The sequence below is a fragment of the Aristolochia californica genome, unplaced genomic scaffold (assembly GCF_029961685.1).
Source record: "Aristolochia californica isolate CCGP_79_NKW_82.1479 unplaced genomic scaffold, dmAriCali1.0.hap1 SCAF_15, whole genome shotgun sequence".
Taxonomy (NCBI): Eukaryota; Viridiplantae; Streptophyta; class Magnoliopsida; order Piperales; family Aristolochiaceae; genus Aristolochia; species Aristolochia californica.
Genome location: NW_027181826.1, coordinates 21,202,105 through 21,225,439, shown reverse-complemented (window position 1 = coordinate 21,225,439; position 23,335 = coordinate 21,202,105). Strand labels below are relative to the sequence as shown.

General features: G+C 39.2%; 4 protein-coding genes across 8 annotated transcripts; 1 reads left to right on the top strand and 3 right to left on the bottom strand.

Moving 5' to 3' along the window:
- Positions 1-1,745: 1,745 nt before the first annotated feature.
- On the top strand, positions 1,746-5,505 carry LOC137951896 (aminomethyltransferase, mitochondrial). Its single transcript, XM_068798871.1, has 4 exons — positions 1,746-2,025; positions 2,158-2,732; positions 3,540-3,658; positions 4,820-5,505. Exons 2-4 carry the CDS (start codon positions 2,172-2,174, stop codon positions 5,364-5,366), a joined length of 1,227 nt encoding a protein of 408 aa, XP_068654972.1. The 5' UTR covers positions 1,746-2,025; positions 2,158-2,171; the 3' UTR covers positions 5,367-5,505.
- Positions 5,506-5,778: 273 nt separating this feature from the next.
- On the bottom strand, positions 5,779-9,202 carry LOC137951994 (peroxisomal membrane protein PMP22-like). 3 transcript variants are annotated; one of them, XM_068799031.1, is made up of 8 exons: positions 9,080-9,202; positions 8,739-8,817; positions 8,557-8,655; positions 8,297-8,398; positions 8,029-8,104; positions 6,297-6,367; positions 6,127-6,212; positions 5,779-6,027 (listed from the first exon to the last, which is right to left on the bottom strand). In XM_068799031.1, exons 1-8 carry the CDS (start codon positions 9,103-9,105, stop codon positions 5,973-5,975), a joined length of 594 nt encoding a protein of 197 aa, XP_068655132.1. In that variant the 5' UTR covers positions 9,106-9,202; the 3' UTR covers positions 5,779-5,972. The 3 variants fall into 3 exon arrangements, with proteins under 3 accessions (XP_068655132.1, XP_068655131.1, XP_068655130.1); XM_068799030.1 differs by lacking the exon at positions 9,080-9,202 and having other exon boundaries at positions 6,127-6,219; positions 8,739-8,962; XM_068799029.1 differs by lacking the exon at positions 9,080-9,202 and having other exon boundaries at positions 8,739-8,962.
- A 1,011-nt stretch (positions 9,203-10,213) lies between these two features.
- On the bottom strand, positions 10,214-13,374 carry LOC137952254 (transcriptional corepressor LEUNIG_HOMOLOG-like). Of its 3 annotated transcripts, XM_068799365.1 has the most exons (9): positions 13,264-13,374; positions 12,979-13,022; positions 12,778-12,875; positions 12,175-12,281; positions 12,028-12,081; positions 11,671-11,719; positions 11,315-11,562; positions 10,639-10,755; positions 10,214-10,568 (listed from the first exon to the last, which is right to left on the bottom strand). In XM_068799365.1, exons 2-7 carry the CDS (start codon positions 13,005-13,007, stop codon positions 11,558-11,560), a joined length of 342 nt encoding a protein of 113 aa, XP_068655466.1. In that variant the 5' UTR covers positions 13,008-13,022; positions 13,264-13,374; the 3' UTR covers positions 10,214-10,568; positions 10,639-10,755; positions 11,315-11,557. The 3 variants fall into 3 exon arrangements, with proteins under 3 accessions (XP_068655466.1, XP_068655464.1, XP_068655465.1); XM_068799363.1 differs by having other exon boundaries at positions 11,671-12,081; XM_068799364.1 differs by having other exon boundaries at positions 10,214-10,560; positions 11,671-12,081.
- Positions 13,375-14,699: 1,325 nt separating this feature from the next.
- Positions 14,700-23,165, bottom strand: LOC137951221 (transcriptional corepressor LEUNIG_HOMOLOG-like). The gene is made up of 16 exons (XM_068797806.1): positions 22,917-23,165; positions 21,923-21,978; positions 21,692-21,789; positions 21,076-21,182; positions 20,720-20,982; positions 20,544-20,592; positions 20,333-20,435; positions 19,175-19,224; positions 18,809-19,099; positions 17,321-17,762; positions 16,740-16,849; positions 16,499-16,648; positions 16,009-16,164; positions 15,699-15,815; positions 15,430-15,630; positions 14,700-15,036 (listed from the first exon to the last, which is right to left on the bottom strand). Exons 1-16 carry the CDS (start codon positions 23,163-23,165, stop codon positions 14,893-14,895), a joined length of 2,586 nt encoding a protein of 861 aa, XP_068653907.1. The 3' UTR covers positions 14,700-14,892.
- Positions 23,166-23,335: the final 170 nt, after the last annotated feature.

Sequence of the window (23,335 nt, the reverse complement as noted above, 5' to 3'; positions counted from 1 at the left end):
ATGGGGAAATGGAATGAAATCGGAAGGTATTTTCGGGGGAAAGGAGACTAGCCAGAGAGAGAAGGGAGTGGGAGGCCGAAAGGGAGAAGAGAGGGAGAAGACAGAGAAGAAAGGGAGGTCGGGAGGGAATAGAGAGAGAGAGAAGCGAGAGAGAGTGAGTCCGAGAGAAGAGAGGGAGTCACGGAGATGAGAGAGGGGGTGCGAGAGAGAGGGCGAGGCCGAGAGAAGACCGAGAGATAAGGCCGGAGACGAGAGGGAACTGAGACGGTGGCCGGAGACGAAGGACGAGATCGATTTTGGCAGCAACGACGTCAGGGGCGTAGGGAGACGAGAGAGGGAGTGCGGGAGAGAGGAAGAAAAAATGAGAAATGACGACGTGCGATGGGGGGGGGGGGGGGGGTGCGAGGAGAGAGAAGGGAAAAAGCGAGCATTGCCCGTCCTTCAATTCAAAGAAGATCAAACAAGGCTTTCTTTCATATGATCGAAATTAAATAGTGGAGATGAAGGACCCCTTCATCCCCTGCATCGAGATGAAGCTTCATCTGCGCTCCATTAACGACTTCAAGTGTTGAAAAGCGTTCTGCGGTTGAAGATCATCTCGTCCTTCAAGTTGATTAACCCCCCCTTAGTTAACTGCAAATGGTAGCTTCGTATTATCTCTACCATCTTTTACGTTTTCTACCAAAGCTTCTCAAATACCTCTATTTATCTTTAACTTCTTTTTTAACCATTATTTTCATTTATTTTTCTCAACCACTTTTTACATTTTCTAAGGCAGCCGGATGTGAATTTATTATGGTTGACAACAGTGTATACTACCTTTGATCAAATCATATGTTGGTATGCATCACCTCTAAAAGGATAATCAACAAACACTCTCTCTGCTTATTACTGTTGTTAAAACCAGACTGGATTGGCCTCTTCAATGAATATTGTCAAATACCTGCAATTCCAAGGAGTAACATTGCAGGCCATCTAGAACAAGCCAATGTAATGAACGAGGAGTTTCACTTTCAGAGTAGTTAATACTTGCCTGGACAATTGAAATGGTTTCGTGGCAATGATGATAACCTAACTTTCTCTTACCTAGACTGGGTCTCATGAGATTTTTTTTAGGTCGTCCAAGTCCAAAAGATGGACTAAGGGTGAGTAAGCTGTTAGGGATCAAACCAGAGATCCCACTGCATACCCATCTCTCCTAACTATCGTCTTCCCTATCTCCGTTGGAACATCAATAAGTGGACAAATTTTATCTCGTGGAGAACGTTTGGACAAGTGGGAACCATCTAACATTTTTCCTTTCCCAGGGCAGAGAGAAACCATATGACTCCGGGAAGAGGGTAGTGAACTTTCATGAACCTTCATTCCTAGGTCAAATCATGACCTCGTGGGAGACAATTACATATGACAAGCCTTAAAGACAAGGTTATACACATGTCAAATTGCTCAAGATCATGTCTTGCTTTGAAAATACCTTACAAGGAGGGGATTAGAATTTGTTAAAGGGAAAGTACACTTTGTAAGTGCAGGCGAAAAGTGGGAGGGAAAGTAGAGGGAAAGTGAAGTACTTTCCCCAGTGAAAGTGGGAGGGAAAGTGAAGGACTTATCGGTGTTAACATACGGCACTAACGGTTTTAACATATTTTACCGAGCGTTAGGGTAATAACATTTGTGATACACAACAGGCAAGCAAAAGGTTCCACTCGCCCCACATCAATGGGTACTACAGGATTCTTAATAACCCTTTGCTGGTAAGAAGAGAGAAAGAGAGAGAGAGAGCGATGGCCACTCAGTAACGATGAAGGTGGATCATATCCTGTCTCGATCTGGCTGAAGAACCCTCCGCCACCCACCCAACAACCCCTTGCCTCTCTTTCTTTATCACCAACCTCCTCTTTAGTTTCTTTATACAAAAAATCCCATTCGTTCAATATCTTATTTGTGATTAAATAACCACCACAGTCATATACGTACAATTGTCTCACTCATCTTCCAATTTCTGCAAACAGCGGCGCCCAACAATCTGTTAGTTTCCTCCTCTTTCCTCTCATTTTTTTTTTTTTTGCGATTTTCTATGATCTTATGAGTTTTGGTTGAATACCCATTATCTGAAATCTCCTAAAGGTGTTTGATTTTCTCTCTTTTAACTGCCTGCAGATCCGCTTGCCAAGATGAGAGGACCTCTGTGGCAGCTTGGCCAATCCATCACTCGTCGTCTCGCCCAATCCGACAAAAAGGCTTTTACCCCTCGCCGCTTCTTTGCGGCAGAAGCGCAACTGAAAAAGACTGCGCTCCACGATTTCCACGTCGAAAATGGTGGCAAAATGGTACCCTTTGCCGGATGGAGTATGCCGATTCAGTATAAAGACTCAATCATGGATTCTACCCTCAACTGTCGAGCCAATGCAGGGCTCTTCGATGTGTCGCACATGTGTGGTCTCAGCCTCAAGGGGAAAGATTGTGTGAAATTCCTTGAGAAGCTTGTCATTGCCGATGTCGCCGGGTTGGCGCCCGGCACGGGGAGCCTCACCGTTTTTACCAATGAGAAGGGGGGAGCCATTGATGACTCGGTGATCACCAAGGTGAAGGATGACCACATTTATTTGGTTGTGAATGCAGGCTGTAGAGATAAGGATTTGGCACATATTGGATCTCATATGGAAGATTTTAAGGCTAAGGGTGGTGATGTCAGCTGGCATATCCATGACGAGAGATCTCTTCTTGCTCTTCAGGTCCAAATTTTGTCATTGTCACTTCTCTTGGTATTTGTCTTGCCAGTTCAGCGTATTTTTATTGTTATAAAAAATTCATTGCAGCGGCATAAATTCCATGAAGTTTGGTGGCAGCTCTATATTTTCTATTAGTCGTGACCTGTTTTCTGCTGTGATTTAACGTTTCGCAAATGAACAAATTCTTTTACGTTGAGTCAACTCGATCTCTCTCTCTCACTCGATAACAAACTATTATATCTAAGATAGGTACAGGTAACAAGTACTAACAGTATAATGCCAGTGGTTTGGTTTATGGTTTGCTATTAGTACTATATTAGTGGAGTTATGCACTTAGCAATCTGAATGTGTGGCTAGTACCTGAAACTATAGGATGAGAGGACACTCTTCGAATTTGATCCATGTTTTTTGAAACTTAGGAAAATTTGATCAAGTTATGAAACATGACCAGGACCCAGTATTAGATGATAGAGATTGCCTCTGCAGAAGAATTCCTGTGGATGTTCACCCATTGATGTTTCTTCATTATGTGGTACAATGTTTCGTTGTGAATCTTGGCCTTTGGACCTGGTCATGTCTTGTTAGGACCATTTGGTGATCATTCTTTGATTGTGTAAATATTCCTCTTGCTTCCTGAAAATGCTGCTTCACTTGTCTGATTAGTATTATTGTGGGCTATGGACTGTGTTGAAGGTGTTAAATCTTTGAAAATGTCAAAGAAAAATGTAAAAAAAATGATTTGAGCAACTGTCGAAGAAAAAGCATTTCAGTAGCTGTAAGTGCTCATTGAAGTTGATATTTGCACTATAGGGTCCACTTGCTGCACCAGTCCTCCAGCTTCTGACAAAAGATGATTTGAGCAAAATATATTTTGGTGATTTCCGCATGTTGGATATCAATGGAGTGCACTGCTTTCTCACCAGGACTGGGTATGCTTCTCCATCTCATGGGACACCTTTCTTTTATATCTTTTCAGGGCAGCTAGAACCAATGAAGTCTTGGGATTATGTCTCTACTGTGGTTTTTTATTCTTAACTTTCTATTGAGAATTGTTGCACTAAACGTGGATAGTAAAGGTTTCCAGCTCATGACTTTCTTCTGTAAATCTTGTTTATGCTATTGTATGAAACTGTTTTGATTCCTTTTCTTTCTTTTATAATCTGTTTTATGTGTTTTTTGAATGAGAAATATCATACTGGAACTGCTTACCATCAAATTTTTATTTACGTTAATTTATCCACATCTCATGTCAGGCTTCCAAATATTTCTTCTCTATTTGCATCTTTTTTCCTTTTCCTTTTTTTATAACGTTTGACCTTTTTCCTTTTTTTAACTCCCAAAAGGTATCTTTTTTCTTGACAATTATAAAGGAGTGTCAGTTTTGAAATAGAACCCATCTGAAAAGAATTATTCCGTGTGTTAGAGGTAAATTTGGGACATTTTTCACTTCTTTGATCCTCTTAACTATTTTGATGACCATCCTTAGTCTCTTATATCAGTTTTGTTAGGTCTAGTGCAATTGCAGACTACCCCTTACTGAGGGTTGGGTATACTATTTCAGTTTTACATGTTGGCTTATATGGTAGATGCTTGCTTATATGTGGGACTATCTTTAACTCTTAGGATCTGCAACTAATACTTGATGTTTTTCCTTTTCCTTGTTGCTCATGCATTAACCCCCGCCACTCTCAACACTTTCTTGGAGAGGATAATATTTGCTTTTTTGGCCCCTTCAAAATGAATCCTTCTCCAGTCTTGAAAAGCGGTTGCACATCTCTTGGAAAGGACCAAATTTGAGGCCTTGATAGTTGCATAGATGGTTTCAAAAAATCATTATCTCCGGAAAACAATATAGTCTTATTTTCTATTGAATAAAGACTAAATGCTGGTTGACTGATGGATTTTTACTCACCCCTCCTCTAGTCTGGCAATCAAACAAAAAAGCCAAACCGATGGATTTTTACTCAGCCCATGAAAATTCTCCACTGCATTCATTTCAATATGCACAACTTGTCTGGGTTTTGCTTCCAATGAATTAGATAAAGATGTCCATGTGAAGATTGATGTAGTCCATTTGCATGAGATTTTAGGTACACAGGTGAAGATGGTTTTGAAATATCTGTTCCCCTGGAACATACTGTAGATCTGACGAAAGCCATTTTGGAAAAATCCGAAGGCAAGGTAAGGTTAACAGGATTAGGTGCTCGTGACAGTCTCCGGCTTGAAGCTGGCCTCTGCCTGTATGGAAACGATATGGAGCAACACATCACACCTGTTGAGGCAGGCCTCACGTGGGCCATAGGAAAGAGAAGGAGATCTGAAGGTGGTTTCTTAGGTGCCGATGTTATCCTTAAACAGCTTGTAGATGGCCCTGCAATCAGACGAGTAGGTCTCTTCTCACCAGGCCCCCCTCCTAGGAGCCACAGTGAAATCCAGGATGCAGCTGGCAATGGTCTTGGAGAGGTGACCAGTGGAGGTTTCAGTCCATGCCTCAAGAAGAATATAGCAATGGGTTACGTGAAATCCGGTAATCACAAGGCAGGCACAGAGGTTAAAGTTGTAGTTCGTGGGAAGACCTACGACGGAGTCGTCACCAAAATGCCATTTGTTCCAACAAAATACTACAAGCCATCCTAGTTTAGAATGGTTCTTCTTTGAGTTCAATCTCATCCTTCTTCACTTCTCATGTTTTCTGATTAATTTTAAAGGTGTATAACCAACTTAAATGGCTGGATGAATGAGAAATAATCTGTGCATTCCTGTTCATTGTTCATAATTCATGGAAGCAGAAAGCCTTGCAGGAAGTGCTTGGGGACATTAGTTTCTAAAGTACTGAGTTGTAAATATGGATATTGTTCAGTTCTGGCTTTGCAGTTACTAAGCGTATCTAGGACGTAGTTGACGGTAAGGGTGGACACGGATAGGTTTACTTATGATTTGATAAAATAGTTAATGAACAAAATTTCAAGTATATCGGATATTGTAGAATGAGAATAAAGCTGTCAAATGGTGTGCACAGACTGAAACGAGTACCATGAGAAAGAGACGATTCATTATGTAAAGTTGGAACATCTTCACAGAACAATGGCATTTCATCTGAATTTGGATACATTCTACAGTAATAAAATGCCTTTTAAGTCACGACCCTTTGCATTTTTATTGAGGGTACCCAGAAATTCAAAGAAAAGCACTTGGGTGCTGCATGCAAGGAGTTATCTAAGAACATTTCTTCAGAAACCTCTGCTATGCCTTCTTCACCGAGGTCAGGGACCTTGCTCGAAGATTTAAAAATATTCCCCTGCAGAATCAATTAAGTAATCATCATCGCATAGATTCTAATAACTGAATATCATGAAGTGGACAGGATTGTTCAATGAAGCTTAGGTTTCACATTTACCAGCAACAAGCCACAAAACTATGGAACACCACACGAAATTGCAGCGGCATATATTGGTGATTTATCCACCCAACTATCGGCCAAAACTGCAGACTTAAACACATCATTTATTGTCAATTTTGCTGTGCTAATGTATAACACAAGTAAGATAAAGAAAAGAAGAGACATACTGTCCACGATGTCAGTTGCACTGAGGGGTAATCCTTCTTAACCTTATTCTTAACCTGAAACCATGGCCTTCCTGCACTAAAATAGCTGAAGTGTACATAAAGAAAGACTACACCAATCTGAAAAAAAACTTTAATCTAGATGAGTCAACAAATCCTTAAGGTAACTCCTAGCTATTAATCAAATTTTGTTACATCCTTATATTCTTCCAATCTTTAAAAAAAAAAACATTAGTTTATCTTCCAAATGATAATTAAAGTTGATAAAGTATCACCAATCATTTAAGTTTTTCTATTATGAAAATAAAAAAGATGATGAAAAAGAAGGGGGCAACATGAGGACTTCTTAGGAGGTCATGTATCCAACAACTACCCGTACCCAAGCAAGTTTTTCTTCAGAATTTTCCAGTCATATAAGTAGAAGGCAGTCTGTTGAAACTCAAAGACATGATGATAGTTGACCAAAAAGTCCAAAACACATTCCTATTGGCTCAAATGCCTATGCATATTGGTTTGCCTGACAGATAAGTATAGCTTGAAGCCATCTAAAGATACAAACGCATTTAACTTGTACTGGACAACTCAACGAAATTAAGATCTGTGACAGGAAAATAGGTAAGAGAGAGCAGTGGGCTTGGGATGTGATGGATCACCAGTTGGTTAATTAATCACAAGAATGTCGAAGAAACAATATACAATTAGCTAACCATGAAGAAACCTTAACAGGGTGAAAACTCTCCAAATATTAGACATTGAGGGATAATTTGCAGCCAATCCATCATCATTTTTACTGGCTAGCTGATTAATGTGTGCTATAGCATTTTAAATTTCAAAATCCTAGCTCTAAAAACATCTACCTCAAACCTGCCTAACCTTAGAATCCTTTGGACACAAACTATTGATGCTTGCTTGCCTTAATGGAACATCACTCGAGAACAGATCACATTTTTAATCCAGTCAGAATAATCTCGAGTCAAGATGACTATATTAGCTCATAAGCTATGCAAGGTGTGTTCAATTTCTATATTTTCACCTAACAGCAGCCCAGATGAGGTTTCAAATTTGGCCTAGAAAGTAAAAATATAAGCACTATCTCCTTGTTGTTTGACAAAATTATTATCAGCCACCATCATATATCTGTTCCTTTTTTGAATTGTGGGCTCCTCAGATTCATGACAGTAAGTGGAAGAATGTACCACAATCACCCTATTTGATGTCATAAAGAGTGCTATTTATCACTTTTGTCATGGCCTGAATGGTGTGGGCCACTAATGAACTATTGCTATGCAAGCATTGAAACATTGAATATGAGCAACTGAGTACAAGGCCATATTTTCAGTTCACTTCGTCCATCAGAAGTTTATTTAAGCTGGCAGTATTCCATGCTGTAGTCTTCTGGAAGAGAGCCTATCCAGATAGAACACAGAATCATGCATAATATTCCCTGAAAAGGATCTGACTACATGTCTATATTACTGGAGTGCGCTGTAAATCTGGAGGCAGCAAATGATTCTCAACTTTTACGGCTCAAAACAAATTTTCCTTTTTACAAGCTTGAAATAAATGGAAAAATCACGATCTTTCAGATATTAACAGAAGTTAGCATTGGTACAGTATTATCCTGTAGGTCAACAAAGATTGGAGAGATTCAAAAAAAAATAAAAAATCCAAGTATGCAGTAGCTATTGACCATCAGATAACATACGAATGGATGATATCAGATAACAGGACCTACCCTCAACAATCAATCCATAGTAAAGCAGAAACAACATATTATTCCAAGGGTTTGAGGTTAATTGTTCCAGCAATACCTGAAAAGAAAATCAGGGAAGCCACATTGAAATAAGCAGGATTTCTCAGACAATCTATTAAAAACAACGTGGTTAACGTTGTGCGAAATGTATTCCACATTCCTTAAAGCAAAAAATTGTTTTTTTTATTTTTTATGAGAGCTTAAGGAATTAGGAAATTTTGCTATTTGAGGAAGATAGAGACTAGCATACCTTCTTGGCCACTGTCTTACGGTCTTTCTTGCCTTTGAAAATAGCATCCAATAATTTATGCATGAAGTGCCCAAATGGTCCTCCATACGCGAAGCCAAATAGCTGGATGTCATCATTTTGGATTACATAACTGAAAAGAATGCTAGTATCTCGATTGACGAACACAGTAATCTAGAGATTCATCAAATTATCACGAGAAACCAGAGTCTTTGAAAATCGATCTTTTGAGAAAAGAAGGGCAAGCAGCGAAGTTCGCATACCACTTTGAGAAGAAGTCTTCTAAGCTGGATTCTCTCAAACCCAGACAATTTCTGCGCGACTACGTCGCTAAATCCTGACAAAACTCCGGCAGTAATCGCCTGAAATGGGGAACGAAATTAACAGTAAAAATAAGTAAAACTCAGAGGGAAGAAAGAAGAATTAAATGAAATAACAAGACAACCTTTGTCCTCAATGGATTGAGCTGCAGTTGTATCAAATACTGATGCCAAGTTCTCTTCACCAAGGCCCCCATGTTTGCTCTTTTCCTCGAATTTTTTGCACGGATGAAAGAAGTCAAATAACTAAAGCAGGAGAGTCGTCGAGGAAAGCAGTTGACATATATAGATATTAGTTCTGATACTTTTAAAAGCATGATTCCGCCGTCGCGTTGTTCATCGAGGGCCATTGTTTGACCCAGTCGTTTTTTATTAGCTTGGAGTCATCGCCGAGATATTGGAAGCCTGAGATCTTTTTAAAAGAATCCCACAAAAAACCAACTTTTAAACTTAATTACATAAATACCTAATTTTAACCGAGCAACTACACATTCTTGGCCCTCTCGGCTGCCTTCTCCCGGGTGTCCTGCATCTTCTGCTTCGCCTCCTGCATCTTTTATTTATGCATTGCAGGGTGAGACAAGGCAGGTTAGATTCAACCGCAACCTGGGCAGCTTCTAGCTGCTGCTGAAGAAAAGAAAATCAACATATTCAATATTGAGGCTGACCAGCTCCTGGTTTCACTACGGGTACGTTTTACTGTTTCTTATCTGTTATTTAATCACTTGTTACTTACAATTTTAAGAGAGCTCATTATAGGGACACAGGAAGGAAGTGAGCTCCATCTGCTAGCTCACGAGTGGGGATTACACGGTATCCGTCTGTGAAGACTCGGTCTGCATTTGGTCCATTGCATCAGGTTGGAAATGCATACATCACCTGAGGTCCTTTGGTGACAAGTTCCAGTCTTCCACGTTCCATCCCAGATATCCAAGATCTTCAATACCCTGTTTTACTCGAAAGTCTTTATCTTACCTTTTTTTATATACTCCCTTTGGAACGTAATGGGTGGGCACTTGTCTCCATGTAGCAGCTTTATCACCTTGCAATTAAATGTTTGTTTCTAATGGTAGTAAAATATTAAGAAGCAAATGCAAATGCAAATGCTAGGTGTAAAAACAGCGTCTCCCCTCAATTATTTCTCTTGTTGCAGTTATATATCTCTATCATCCTCTTTAGTGTAAAAATTAGAGTTTGCATAATTCAACTGGGATAGAGGAATGATTGCTGCACTCTCCACTTCTCCTTCAACTGGGACGGCTGCAACAGCCAGCCATGATCAATGTGTGAAGCTCTGGAAATGATATTTCGTTTTTTTTGTTCTGATTGATAAGCTTTCAGAATAATTTGGGGTGGGGAGGCTGCTATAGCGGATGTATGTAGATACTCTCCTTTGTACAGAGGTATATCATCTAAAGAGGTTCTATAGGAGGGATTGGCCTTGTTCTTTACATGAATAGTAGAAAACAAGAGTGAAATGCAGTGGATAGGTTTTGAATTCACCTGAAGATTGTTTCTTTGAATAATTTGTTCTCTTTTTTTAGAAAATTTACAAGGTGGCTTCCTTTCAAGAATAACGTGATGTCATGCTTTGGCATTTGGTTCTTCATATTTTGCTACCATTAAAAACATAAATTTAATTGCGAGGTGATAATGCTGCTATATTGAGACGAAGTGGTCCACCCATTACACTCCAAACGGACTACATAAAAAAGGTAAGAATAAGACCTTAAAGTGAAACAGGGTATCCAAGATCTTACTACCTCATAACCTCCAATAACAAGAACTTCAGAATATCTGGGATGGAACGTGCAAGACTAGAACTTGTCGCTCAGGTGATGTATGCACTTCCTACCTGATGCGAGGGACCAAATGCAGACTAAGTCTTCACAGACAGATGCCATGTAATCCCCACTCGTGTGCCAGTAGATGGAGCTCACTTCCTTCCTGCGTCCCTATAATAAACTCTCTTAAAATTGTAAGTAACATGTGATTAAATAACAAATAAGAAACAGTAAAACGTACCCACAGTGTAACCAGGAGCTGGTCAGCCTCAATATTGAATATGTTGATTATCTTTTCTTCAGAGGCAGCCAGAAGCTGCCCAGCTTGCGGTTGGAATCTAACCTGCCTTGTCTCACCCTGCAATGCATAAATAAAAGATTCAAGAGGTGTTGATTGAAGAAGACTATGTATTTGAACATCTTAATCATTATTAAGTCATGCATAAGAGGAAATGGTATGGAGCAAAAGATAAACAAGTGCTGACATCTGGAGGAAAAAGAAATTCCATGATCAAGGTTCTTGAGATAGCTTACAGTAATTAAGCAGCCAAAAGCAAGAACCAAGTCAAGACATATTGCCAATACAATCATATTGAGTAGTACATATCAGAGTTTGGCAGCTGAGATTGCAAGCTGCTAATAGCAACAATGGAAGGATTGCACCAATCCCAGTGAACCCGAATAATAAAGATCACTAGTTAGAAGGGGCCCTTATCAATTTGTAAAGAGTTTCACGGAATGGATCATGTGAATGAATGTCTTTGAGTCATAAAGATACTGGAAATGATAAGCAGGCTGTTGTGGTATGTATATCTATCTATCAATATCAATATATACACATTTGTACATACATAAATATATATATATAAAGAAAGAGAAACGGGAGCAGGGGGAGGAAAAGAAAGAGAGAGAGAGACCTTAGACACGTGCACACAGGAATTCTTGGTGATGTTCCACCACCTGATTTCACCATAAATACCACATGAACAAAAGAGATCGGCTTTCTTTGGGTGGAAATCCAACGATGTCACCTGTTCTCTGTGTCCAACAAGCTTGCCTAGTGAATGAATTGGCTATGCCACCAAATACACAATACTTTTGGTAAACCATAGAGTAACGTTTCTGATGGGAGGGATCTACCGGTATCCATACCATGTCCATTATCCTGCAACACAAGCATATTCAAGTACCACTTATCACACCCAAGTACGTCAAAACTTACTTTAAGGTATTGTAAATTATAACAACAATATTCTGAAAGAAGCTTCCGTACTCTTACAAGTCGCCGCTGGCTTTGTGCAAGGGCTTGTTGCTGGATACGCCTGCATGGAAAACAAACACCGGAATCTAAAATAAATAGATAACCATATTTAATCTTGGCATATTTACAAATAAATTATACAGAGATGTAAAACAATAACTTTTGATATTCAATTGCGGCCTCTGAGGCAGTCAATATGTTCACATCAACAAGATGTGATATGGATTCTGACTCTCTCACAAAATGCTGTTTGAGATGTTCCTCCAGCATTTTCGCATGAGAACCCATTCTCATTGGTGGCCCACTTGAGGAAGATTGACCACCACTATGGTTCATCTGTAAAACCCAGGGCTGATCTAGTGGTTGCACCTGAGAGGACTGAAAGTGCAGGTGTTGCTGCTCCATGACTGCCAATTGTTTAGCCTAAGATTGACCAGGTATGAATTAGTCCCAGGAGAGATATGCCTGCAACATACATGAATAAGTACAAAGGCAAGAAATCAACAAGACAATCACCTTGATATAAGCTTCCCTTGCCTCAAGATTTTCTTGATCTCTGGCGACAAATACATCATAAAAAATTGACCACCAATCATGCAGGAAACCTTCAGGGCTATCAATTGCTATAGAGAAAAGTCACACAACAACTTTCTGATCAGACAGTAACATAAGTGCTCGTCACCATTAGGATGAGGAAAGATTACCCTGAATGAACCTGATATAAAGAAAAAGCTAAAGTATGCCAAAATACTTGTCACAGGTATCAGACACTAGCCAAGACCGATATTAGGATCCATATATAAGAAAACCCCATCAGCACAAAATGCCTAAAACAACCAAGCCCTCTCCCACGGAGGGATATGACACCCAAATGACCGGCGGTAACACTGCCTTACTGATCAAGAGCTCTTTACCTAGCAACAGCCATATCTATGTACCTAGCAATCTATATAGCATGTTATCAGGAGAAAAAACTCCAACCAAGAAGGAAACATTTATTAGAAAACATCCAATTCATAAAAACAGAACAAGAAAAATGAAAGATTAATTTGTAATCATCATTAATACGGAGCGACTAAAAGCAAATATCAATGGGATTGTCTTGGATAAGTGCGTTACCTACACCATGAGACGGGAGGCGTGCCTCTACCTTGAACGTCGCAGCCGCTTCATGCAAGCTATGTTTCTTCATGTAATCAAGAATGTAATGGTCAAGCCTTAAAAGGTCCAAACAAAAAGCATAAAGAATAGGAATAAGCACAAGAAGAACAAATTCAGGAATCAAAAGAAAGAAAGACCAAAATGCTACAAAGAACTCACAATTTACTTGGATCCCAATCGCCTTCCATACTCGCCAAAGCTACCTTCCAATACAAATTGGAAACAAGATTGCGCATTAGAAAAGAACAAGAGCAAAACACCCATATCGGTCATCACATGCAGAACAGAGCGAGTTCATCCAAGAAACGTCCATGGGCAATAACAGTACAAAAAAGAATAAAGAAATAACGTACTCCTACAAAACAGAGCAGAAGATTCAACAAAAAACGAAAAAAGAAATAACAAATACTTCACTGAAAAACTGCCGCAGAGAAAAAAGCTCACCACGCTTTTAGTGAACAAGCGGAGGGAGTGTTGGATCAGAGGCGTGAACTGCCAGAAAAGAGGAGAGAGAAGGCCATGCAGAAAAAAAACATAAACCCACACAACCCTTCACCCTACGCGGGGGGGGGGGGGTCTTATTCTTATTCTTTTCACCGAGGGAAGAAGAAGATGCCTTGGTGTTTTTAATGCCTGAAGGAAAGGCAGAGTACAAGGCACGTGACAGTCAGGTGTCATTTTCTTTGACAAAACAGCATGAGATGTTTTAATATACGAGTCATATTAGAGGCGGCTGTGATTTCATCGCTGAGGCTCCATAGAAAGAGTGGTCCCTCGATGTGTCTCATACCTCTTTTGCATTACCCACTCCTATGACTCTAGAATGGTTAGTAGTACTTGATCTAGGGTTATGATCTCTCATAGATCAAATTCAAAGCCAATTGGAGTAGCTATATTCTCAACCTATAAGTTTAACCAGGAATTGAAGAGTACACTTGCTCAAATACCACTTGAAAAGGTTTTGCTCAAATACCACTTAGAATTGAATTGGAGTGCACAAGTTTATCAAAATGAAATAACTCTTTAAAAAAAATTCAAAAGCACATTCAAATATAAGTTATTATTGTTATTACGATGGTTTTATTTTTCCTTAAACCAGCGGGCAAAAGCGACTGAGGCGGCACTCCGACGGTACGCCGAGAGTGAGAAGAGAGAGAGGCCAAGAGAGTGAGAAGAGAGAGAGGCCAAGTGAGAAGAGAAGCAACGTGCGTCGCGCAGGAAAGTGTGGGAGGCCGAGAGAGGGGGGAAAAGCAATCCCGCGTGATTCACAAAATAGGTATGAATCAATTTTGCCCCGTTTTTACCTGAGCGAATAAAATGGTATAATCTCACTTCAATTCAATTCTTTCTAAGAATTCATTCCACTTCCTCAACGATTCAATTGCAGGTGAAAGGGATTTGGATTACAACTTAGTCATTGATTTATGAACAAGGATTACTTGCTTTTGCAATGAAGCTTTACAAATGCTTCTTTTTAGGCAAATATAGAATTGAAAATAATATTTAGTTACTTCAAGTTCTTAGGTGAACTATAAAATTACCAACACTTCTATCACTTTGAAATGTATTCAATCAATATGAAAATGAAAGCAAAAATATTTGTAATCTAAAATAATAATTGTGAACCACTATAGATATGTTTATAAATCTTTTTCAAGAGTTATTTAATTTTAATAAACCTATTCCACCCCTCTATGTTTATCTAAGAGCAAAACCTTTTTAATATCAGTAAATGATAGACCAAAGTGCCAAAGCATGAAATCACGTTATTCTTGAAAGGAAACTACCCTGTAAATTTTCTGTAAAAGGATAAAACAAAAAAAAAGAGAACAAATTATACAAAGAAACAATCTTCAGGTGAATTCCAAAACTATCCACTGCATTTCAATCTTGTTTTCTACTATTCATGTCAAGAACAAGGTCAATCCCTCCTATAGAACCTCTTTAGATGATATACCTCTGTACAAAGGAGAGTACCTACATATATCCGCTATACCTTGGGTGATGATGAACAAATAGCCCCACCCCAAATTATTCTGAAAAGCATATCAATCAGAACAAAAAAACGAAATATCATTTCCAGAGCTTCACACATTGATCATGACTGGCTGATGCAACCATCCCAGTTGAAGGAGAAGTGGAGAGTGCAGCAATCATTCCTCTATGCACTACTGACGACGCTATCCTATTCTCCGCTGGGTCCCATAGCGCAAGTCTCTGGAAGAAAATGGTAGCCAGTTAGATTTCATAAGATGTGAACGTTCAGTATTCAGCAGTTCTTGGAATTATGCAAACTCTAATTTTTACAATAAAGAGGCTGATAGAGATATATAACTGCAACAACAGAAATAAGAATTAAAAAATATAGAGGTTTTACTTTTGTCAAATGATCAACATAATAAAATAAGTGAGGGGAGACACTGTTTTACACCTAGCATTTTGCATTTGCTTCTTCATATTTTGCTACCATTAGAAACAAATATTTAATTGCAAGGTGATAATGCTGCTACATAGAGACCAAGTGGTCCACCCGTTACATTCCAAAAGGAGTACATAAAATTGGTAAGAATAAGACCTTCAAGTGAAATAGGGTATCGAAGATCTTACTACCTCATAACCTCCAATAACCAGAACTTCAGGATATCTGGGATGGAACGTGCAAGACTGGAACTTGTCGTCGATGGACCTCAGGTGATGTATGCATTTCCAACCTGATACAATGGACCAAATGCAAACAATGTCTTCACAGACAGATGCCATGTAATCCCCACTCGTGTGCCAGCAGATGGAGCTCACTTCCTTCTTGTGTCCCTATAAGAAGCTCTCTTAATTGTAAGTAACACGTGATTAAATAACAAATAAGAAACAGTAAAACGTACCCATAGTGAAACCAGGAGCTGGTCAGCCTCAATATCGAATATGTTGATTTTCTTTTCTTCAGCGGCAGCTAGAAGCTGCCCACCTTGCGGTTGGATTCTAACCTGCCTTGTCCCACCCTGCAATGCATAAATAAAAGATTCAAGAGGGGGTATTGATTGAAGAAGACTATGAATTTGAACATCTTCATCATTATCTCTCTCTCTCTCTCTCTATATATATATATATAGAAAGAGAAGCGGGAGAGGGGAGAGGGGAGAGGAAGAGAGAGAGAGAGAGGGGAGAGGAAGAGAGAGAGAGAGAGAGAGAGACCTTAGAGACGTGCACACAGGAATTCTTGGTGATGTTCCACCACCTGATTTCACCATAACTATCACATGTACAAACGAGTTCTGCTTTCTTTGGGTGGAAATCCAAAGATGTCACCTGTTCTCTGTGTCCAACAAGCTTGCCTAGTGAATGAATTGGCTATGCCACCAAATACACAAAGTAGATCAGAACATCAAACTTTATAAATAAAATAAAATATTTGAACACAATAGAAACCATTCATAAGCCACACTCGACTTTCTAAACTAAGTTTGGCAGAATGCTAGTTAGCCATGTAATTCAGTTGGTCAGATGAGACTCAAACCTAAGCTAGCCCAAGAATATAACCCAACAATGCTTCCTGTCAGTCTGATAAGGACAAAGAAATACTAACACAAAAGCAACAAGATTCATATAGGATAGAGATTCAAAGAACAGTTAAAATGGGATCACTTTAGACATGCAACTTGATAAGGTAACAAAAAATACTCACATCAGCAGCATCCCAAATTTTCACAGTTGTATCGTAGGAAGATGTTGCAAAAAATGTTGAATTTGGTTTAAAACGGATATCTGTAATCACTAGTGAGTGCTCGTCTGCACTGGTCTGGAAATCAAAGGTATCCATGTTCCATACAGTTACCTAAGAACAAGTATGGGATCACAAATTCAAATTCAGAGAGAGAGAGAGAGAGAGTTCTTAGGATTAGAGAACCAGTGGAAAATCAAAGAACCTTCATGTCATGCCCAGCACTAGCTAACAGTTTTCCATCTGAGGAAAAATGGCAGCAGACAACCTGGCCCGTGCTTGATCGCAGGCAACCTACCTCATTAAAAGAAAGTTCTGAACAAAACAAAAGCAATCAGATGAAGAACATTTTGTAAGATTCAATTTCTGTAATTCCATATTTCCATTAATGTAACTTTCCAACAGTAAGTTTGACCCACTCCGCTGTTTCTTGAAGAAAACCGTTAGTCAGGTTTATCATTTTCCTCTCATCAGACTGACCCATCCATAACCAAATTTAAGGCGTAAAGAACTAGCATTTTTTTGGCAAAGTTCAGAAGTTGGGATCTCCAGCTTGAGACTGACAATGTAACTACAAATAGTCTCTACTCCACTGTACTCGAGTGGGGGGATAAACATTCGTCCAGCAAAACTTTCCAGATGCTTATCCATCAGTTTCATAAAGCACTAAATAATGTCATTAAAGTAGTTTGTACAATAAGTTGCATGAACAGTCCTCAATACACATATCATGAAATGTTAGAACTTTGTCCTTCAAAAGCCATTTATAGTTACCCTCTGATGCACCTGAGTTTGAAGAACCTTGGTTTAGACTAATACGACGAGCATCCCCAGTACCATCTTCTTCATCATCAGCAAAATGGGATAAAAATGATTCAAAATGGTCATCAAAGGACCCACCATTATCACCAACCTCATTATCCTTAACCAAATAAAATAAGTATTTTATTTTCAAAACTTGCACAAAAAAGAAAAGAAATTGGAAAAGAGGGAGAAGTAGTACCTCCCGCTCAGAAGTTTCAGCCTCTCTGCTGGTGGCCTGGGAATCACCTTTCTTTTGCTTTTCAGCTGCATTATGGCTCTCTGATGAAGCACCATGAGCTGATATTTCATCAAGAGGCACATTGCCTTCTGGAGGGCACATACTCAGAGGCAGAACACCAATACGGCCCACCTTAACACTGCTCCCACTTCCAGAGTGTGTTTGATATTTTCTATTTCTGTTATTCTGAAATCCCACAGATACAGATCTATATATTAAAATAGGCAACATTAATAAGAATCAAGAAACTTGCCTATCTAGTTTAAGTTTTGCCATAAGTTTATATATTTTCTTTTTTTAATAGCAACAATTTATCAAAAGAGAGCAAGCTAAAAAGCCAAGGGGATTATACAGTAGAGATACTAACACCACAAAAAAACAGTGCCAGTGTGAGTGCATTCTATAGCAAATGACTTGGCTCACAGACTAGTATATAGAATGGTATGGACCAACATTATTCTCTGCTAATCATCCTGATCAACACCCCTAATACCAGTCTGACTGGTATTTCCACTTGGGCTGCCACTAGAATTCATCTCCGAATAACAATTATCATGGAGGTTTCATTGCGTGATGCATACCAGCCTAGCTGGGACATATCCAGAAAACAGCCACCAACTAATACAAGTAAAAGCCCCAGAGAATAGATTCAATTCATCACATAGTCCAGCTCCTCCGAGGATGAGTAACTTAATGTGTTCTTATTATTAAATACTCTTTCATTTCTCTCCTTCCAAAGGGTCCAAGAAATTGCAGCCGACCTAGGGTTCTAGGGGATTTAACTCAGCCTAGAAGCTTAAGCTGAAATGTTCTTCACATGCCCTTAACCAGACATCATTAAGATGACAAAATACTAGCTTGACAACATGGATTTCACAAAATGAACTCAAAAGGAATGCTCAAAGAAAGAACAATGTTTTTTATAAAGAGTGAATTCAAAATTAGTCTTGATTTTACATGATAAATGGATAAATGAATTGCAGCAAGATCTGTTTACAAATCTTGCCAGACTGCATTGGCATGGCTCTGTCCAGTTCTAGATTTATCTCAAAAACCTGAAAAGTAAACACCAATAACTAACCTTAAGTGGTTCATAGGATTAATGGCCTACAGGTTTTATTTACTTACAAAAAAACCAATGCATCAATCATGTAACCAGCACAGAATAAATAATCCCACTTCATGTTACTGTATCACAAAAAGACACAATGGAACCTGATATATGAGTCTACCTCATCTTTCTGAGAAGTTTTGACTACCACTGATGTCATCTGAGTGGAAAAGGCAGTCTGCTGACATGGTTGAGACGTTTGCCCATTCAAATTGCCTCTAAGAAGCAATCTTTGAAGATCCATCTCAGCATGGTTCGCTGAGAGGGATGACACAAGATTTCCATGTGGTTGTGTAAAGATTTTAGGTAGATGTTGAACATTTGATGGTTGCAACTGTTTAAGTTGCTCTGGAGTTTGTAGCATTGAATGAAGCAGATGAGGCCCCATGCTTGGACCAATTTGATCAATTCCCTATCAGAAGATCAATACTCATAAGCAGCTCTTCATCGAAACAAATAAGAATAAATATGGTCAAACTATACTTACAGTTAGCGGCCAACCATTCAATGGAAGTGCATTAGGGCCTTTGTTTAAACCTGCGAATAGGAATAAAAGAATAATATATAGGTCATTTGGGAGGCCAAGCAGAATATTACGCCTCAAAATATTCTTTGAATATGTGGAAGATATGAGACACAGACTACATAAAGTTGGATAAACATCTTTCAAAGAGGAATCTTATGTAATGATAATAATATATCATTAGAAAATCTATAATTACCTTTGACTTCGCTCAAATAAGCGAGTTTAGCTGGAGTCTCAAAAATCATTGCCTTTAATAAGAAAAACAAAGTCCTGATACTAACTCACTCTATCTCATCTTACCAGATTTTTGGCGAGAGAACTTCTTCGTGAAAATTCTTGGTTTACAAGATGTCAGATCTTTGCCTAGGGCTTCATAGATTTATTCCCAATCTACCATTTTATTTTGGATAAAATATCTCCTAGGTGGAAAAATTAAACTTTTCTCCACAACCTTTCTGCAAAGATGGGCAAAAAACCACTTTCACCAAAAATGCGATTCAAGCAGGCGGAGAGCATTCAAAGAGTGTGAGATTCATTAAGAAAGTCATACTTTTTATATTTGCGAGGAAAAAGTTCATGAAGAATGTAGTTCCATGTCTCTCACAGTGGATATATTATAGAGTTTTGTTCTTTTCGTTATTAGATAACAGAAGGATTAAGGGGCTGAGCGCCCGCCTCATTGGTTGCCATACATCTTCATAAGATGGCAAGAGCCAGCAATAGCCTGAGGTCAAGCAGGTCTCACCAAATTGTGCTCATCTACCCTAATTGTTTTCTATACAGTGGAAAATATTAATTATCAGACAAACTATCTATATTAGAATTGATTCTTTCATCTTGTAATATTCTGGAAAAAAGAAATCTGCACATTGTTTTAAATTATGAACACTTAAAAACACAACAAGGTATGAACGGTGAAGGCACAAAGCAATTAATTCACTTTTGTGATTATCCTCAAAACAGAATTATTTTATCATACAATTCTACATAAGATCAGAGATAATCAACTCTTGGAATGAAGACAAGTGGGTTGGTTAACATAAGCTACTAACAGTTCTTTTAGTTTCAGTAATAAAGTAAACTTAATGCTAGAAAAATCACCATGGTGTCCTGACCAACCTGTCTCACAAAACCTTGACCTAGGCAGCTTTACTTTTGGTACACCATAGAGTAACGTTTCTGACGGGAGCGATCTACCAGTATCTGAACCATGTCCATTATCCTGCAATACAAGCATATTCTAGTACCACTTATCACACCCAAGTACGTCAAAACTTACTTTAAGGTATCGTACAAAATAACAATAATATTCTGAAAGAAGCTTCCGTACTCTTACAACTCGCTGCTGGCTTTGTGCAAGGGCTTGTTGCTGGATACGCCTGCATGGAAAACAAACACCAGAATCTAAAATAAATAGATAGAAGTGAAACAACTGCATGAGGCATAGAACCATATCTAATCTTGGCATATTTACACATAAATTACACAGAGATGTAAAACAATAACCTTTGATATTCAATTGCGGCCTCTGAGGCAGTCAATATGTTCACATCAACAAGATGTGATATGGATTCTGACTCTCTCACAGAATGCTGTTTGAGATATTCCTCCAGCGTTTTCGCATGAGAACCCGTTCTCATTGGTGGCCCACTTGAGGAAGATTGACCACCACTATGGTTCATCTGTAAAACCCAGGGCTGATCTAGTGGTTGCACCTGAGAGGACTGAAAGTGCAGGTGTTGCTGCTCCATGACTGCCAATTGTTTAGCCTAAGATTGACCAGGTATGAATTAGACCCAGGAGAGATACGCCTGCAACATACATGAATAAGTACAAAGGCAAGAAATCATCAAGACAATCACCTTGATATAAGCTTCCCTTGCCTCAAGATTTTCTTGTTCTCTGGCGACAAATACATCAGAAAAAATTGACCACCAATCATGCAGGAAACCTTCAGGGCTATCAATTGCTATAGAGAAAAGTCACACAATAACTTTCTGATCAGACAGTAACATAAGTGCTCGTCACCATTAGGACGAGGAAAGATTGCCCTGAATGAACCTGATATAAAGATAATTGTAAAGTATGCCAAAATACTTGTCACAGGTATCAGACACTAGCCAAGACCGATATTAGGATCCATATATAAGAAAACCCCATCAGCACAAAATGCCTAAAACAACTGAGCCTTCTCCCACGGAAGGATATGACACCCAAATGACCACCTGTAACACTGCCTTACTGATCAAGAGCTCTTTACCTAGCAACAGCCATATCTATGTTCCTAACAATCTATATAGCATGTTATCAGGAGAAAAAACTCTATTACTATATAACAACCAAGAAGGAAACATTTATAAGAAAACATCCAATTCATAAAAACAGAACAAGAAAAATGAAAGATTAACTTGTAGTCATCATTAATACGGAGCGACAAAAAGCAAATATCAATGGGATTGTCTTGGATAAGTGCGTTACCTACACCATGAGACGGGAGGCGTGCCTCTGCCTTGAACGTCGCAGCCGCTTCATGCAAGCTATGTTTCTTCATGTAATCATGAATGTAATGGTCAAGCCTTAAAAGGTCCAAACAAAAGCAAAAAGAATAGGAATAAGCACAAGAGGAACAAATTCAGGAATCAAGAGAAAGAAAGACCAAAATGCTCCAAAGAATTCACAATTTAGTTGGATCCCAGTCGCCTTCCATACTCGTCGAAGCTACCTTCCAATACAAACTGGAAACAAGATTGCGCATTAGAAAAGGACTAGAGCAAAACACCCATATCAGTGATCACATGCAGAACAGAGCAAGTTCATCCAAGAAACGTCCATGGGCAACAACAGTACTAAAAAGAATAAAAAAACGTACTCCTACAAAACAGAGCAGAAGATTCAACAAATAACAGAAACATAACGTGGATTCCGGTAAAACAAATACTTCACTCAAAAACTACAGCAGAGAACAGAAGCTCACCGCGCTTTTAGTGGACAAGCAAAGCGAGTGTTGGATCAGAGGCGTGAACTGCGAGAGAAGAGGAGAGAGAGTGCCATGCAGAAAAAAACACATAAACCCACACTATTTATCTCTAACGCATCACCTCTCAGAGAGGATGGAAAGGGGATTTTTTAAAATAGAAGACAGAGGGGGGGGGGGGGCGGGCGCTGCGGGTCCGGCTCTTATTCTTTTCACTGGGAGGAAGAAGAAGCCTTGGTTTTTTAATGCCAGAAGAAAAGGCAGAGTAAAAGGCACGTGACAGTCAAGTGTCCTTTTCTTCACTAAATACCATGAGATGTTTTAATATACGAGTCATATTAGAGGCGGCTGTGATTTCATCGCCGAAATGCTCTATAGAAAAGAGCTCTCGCAAGCGTCTCAGAGATGGGTTCTTGGTGTGTGATGATATAATGTACTTGATGAGGCAGAAAGTGACAGCAAATCTTCGTGTTATGATTATCAGTGAAATCAATGAAACCGCCATCGTCGACAGAGACGGCCTTTTTTGGGTGGTACGAATTTATTGGGTAAACCGTCAAAATGTCATTTGCAAGGAATCTTGTTTGCTGTCATGGCGCATAGTAATCCGGAAGTTTTTTTTTTTTTTTTTTCTCTAATTATGATGAAACGAACCCAGCGAGAATTCAATCCCCTCCTCCCTCTCCTCCTCTGCTATATCAACCAGAACAACCCATCTGGGAAAAAAACCTTTACAAAGAGAGAAATGGCTGCCTGAAAAGCTTCAGGTCTTCTATTAGCGTCTTCTTTTACTTCTTCTGGATCGTCTAATGGCAGAGTTCTTGCAATTCTGCAAGCACCCAGGCCAAAGCTTGGGGGAAGTCCTATTCGGCTTCCAACGATGAAGACGCAGAATGTAGGAGACGTCAACATTACGGGGACTAAGATTGAAACCCGACCTAGTATTGGAGCAGAAAATGACCCCGATTCTATCACCATTTCAAGTATTGGAACAGAAAATGACACAGAATTCTATTAATGCTATCACTCTCATTGCAGCCACCATGGCCGGTCTGTCGGTAATGTCAGCAGCACTGGGTGCATTCTTTTTGACGTTTGAGCTCTCGTCCACCGTCTGTATTCGGCGGCAGCTGGATTACTGTTGGTGA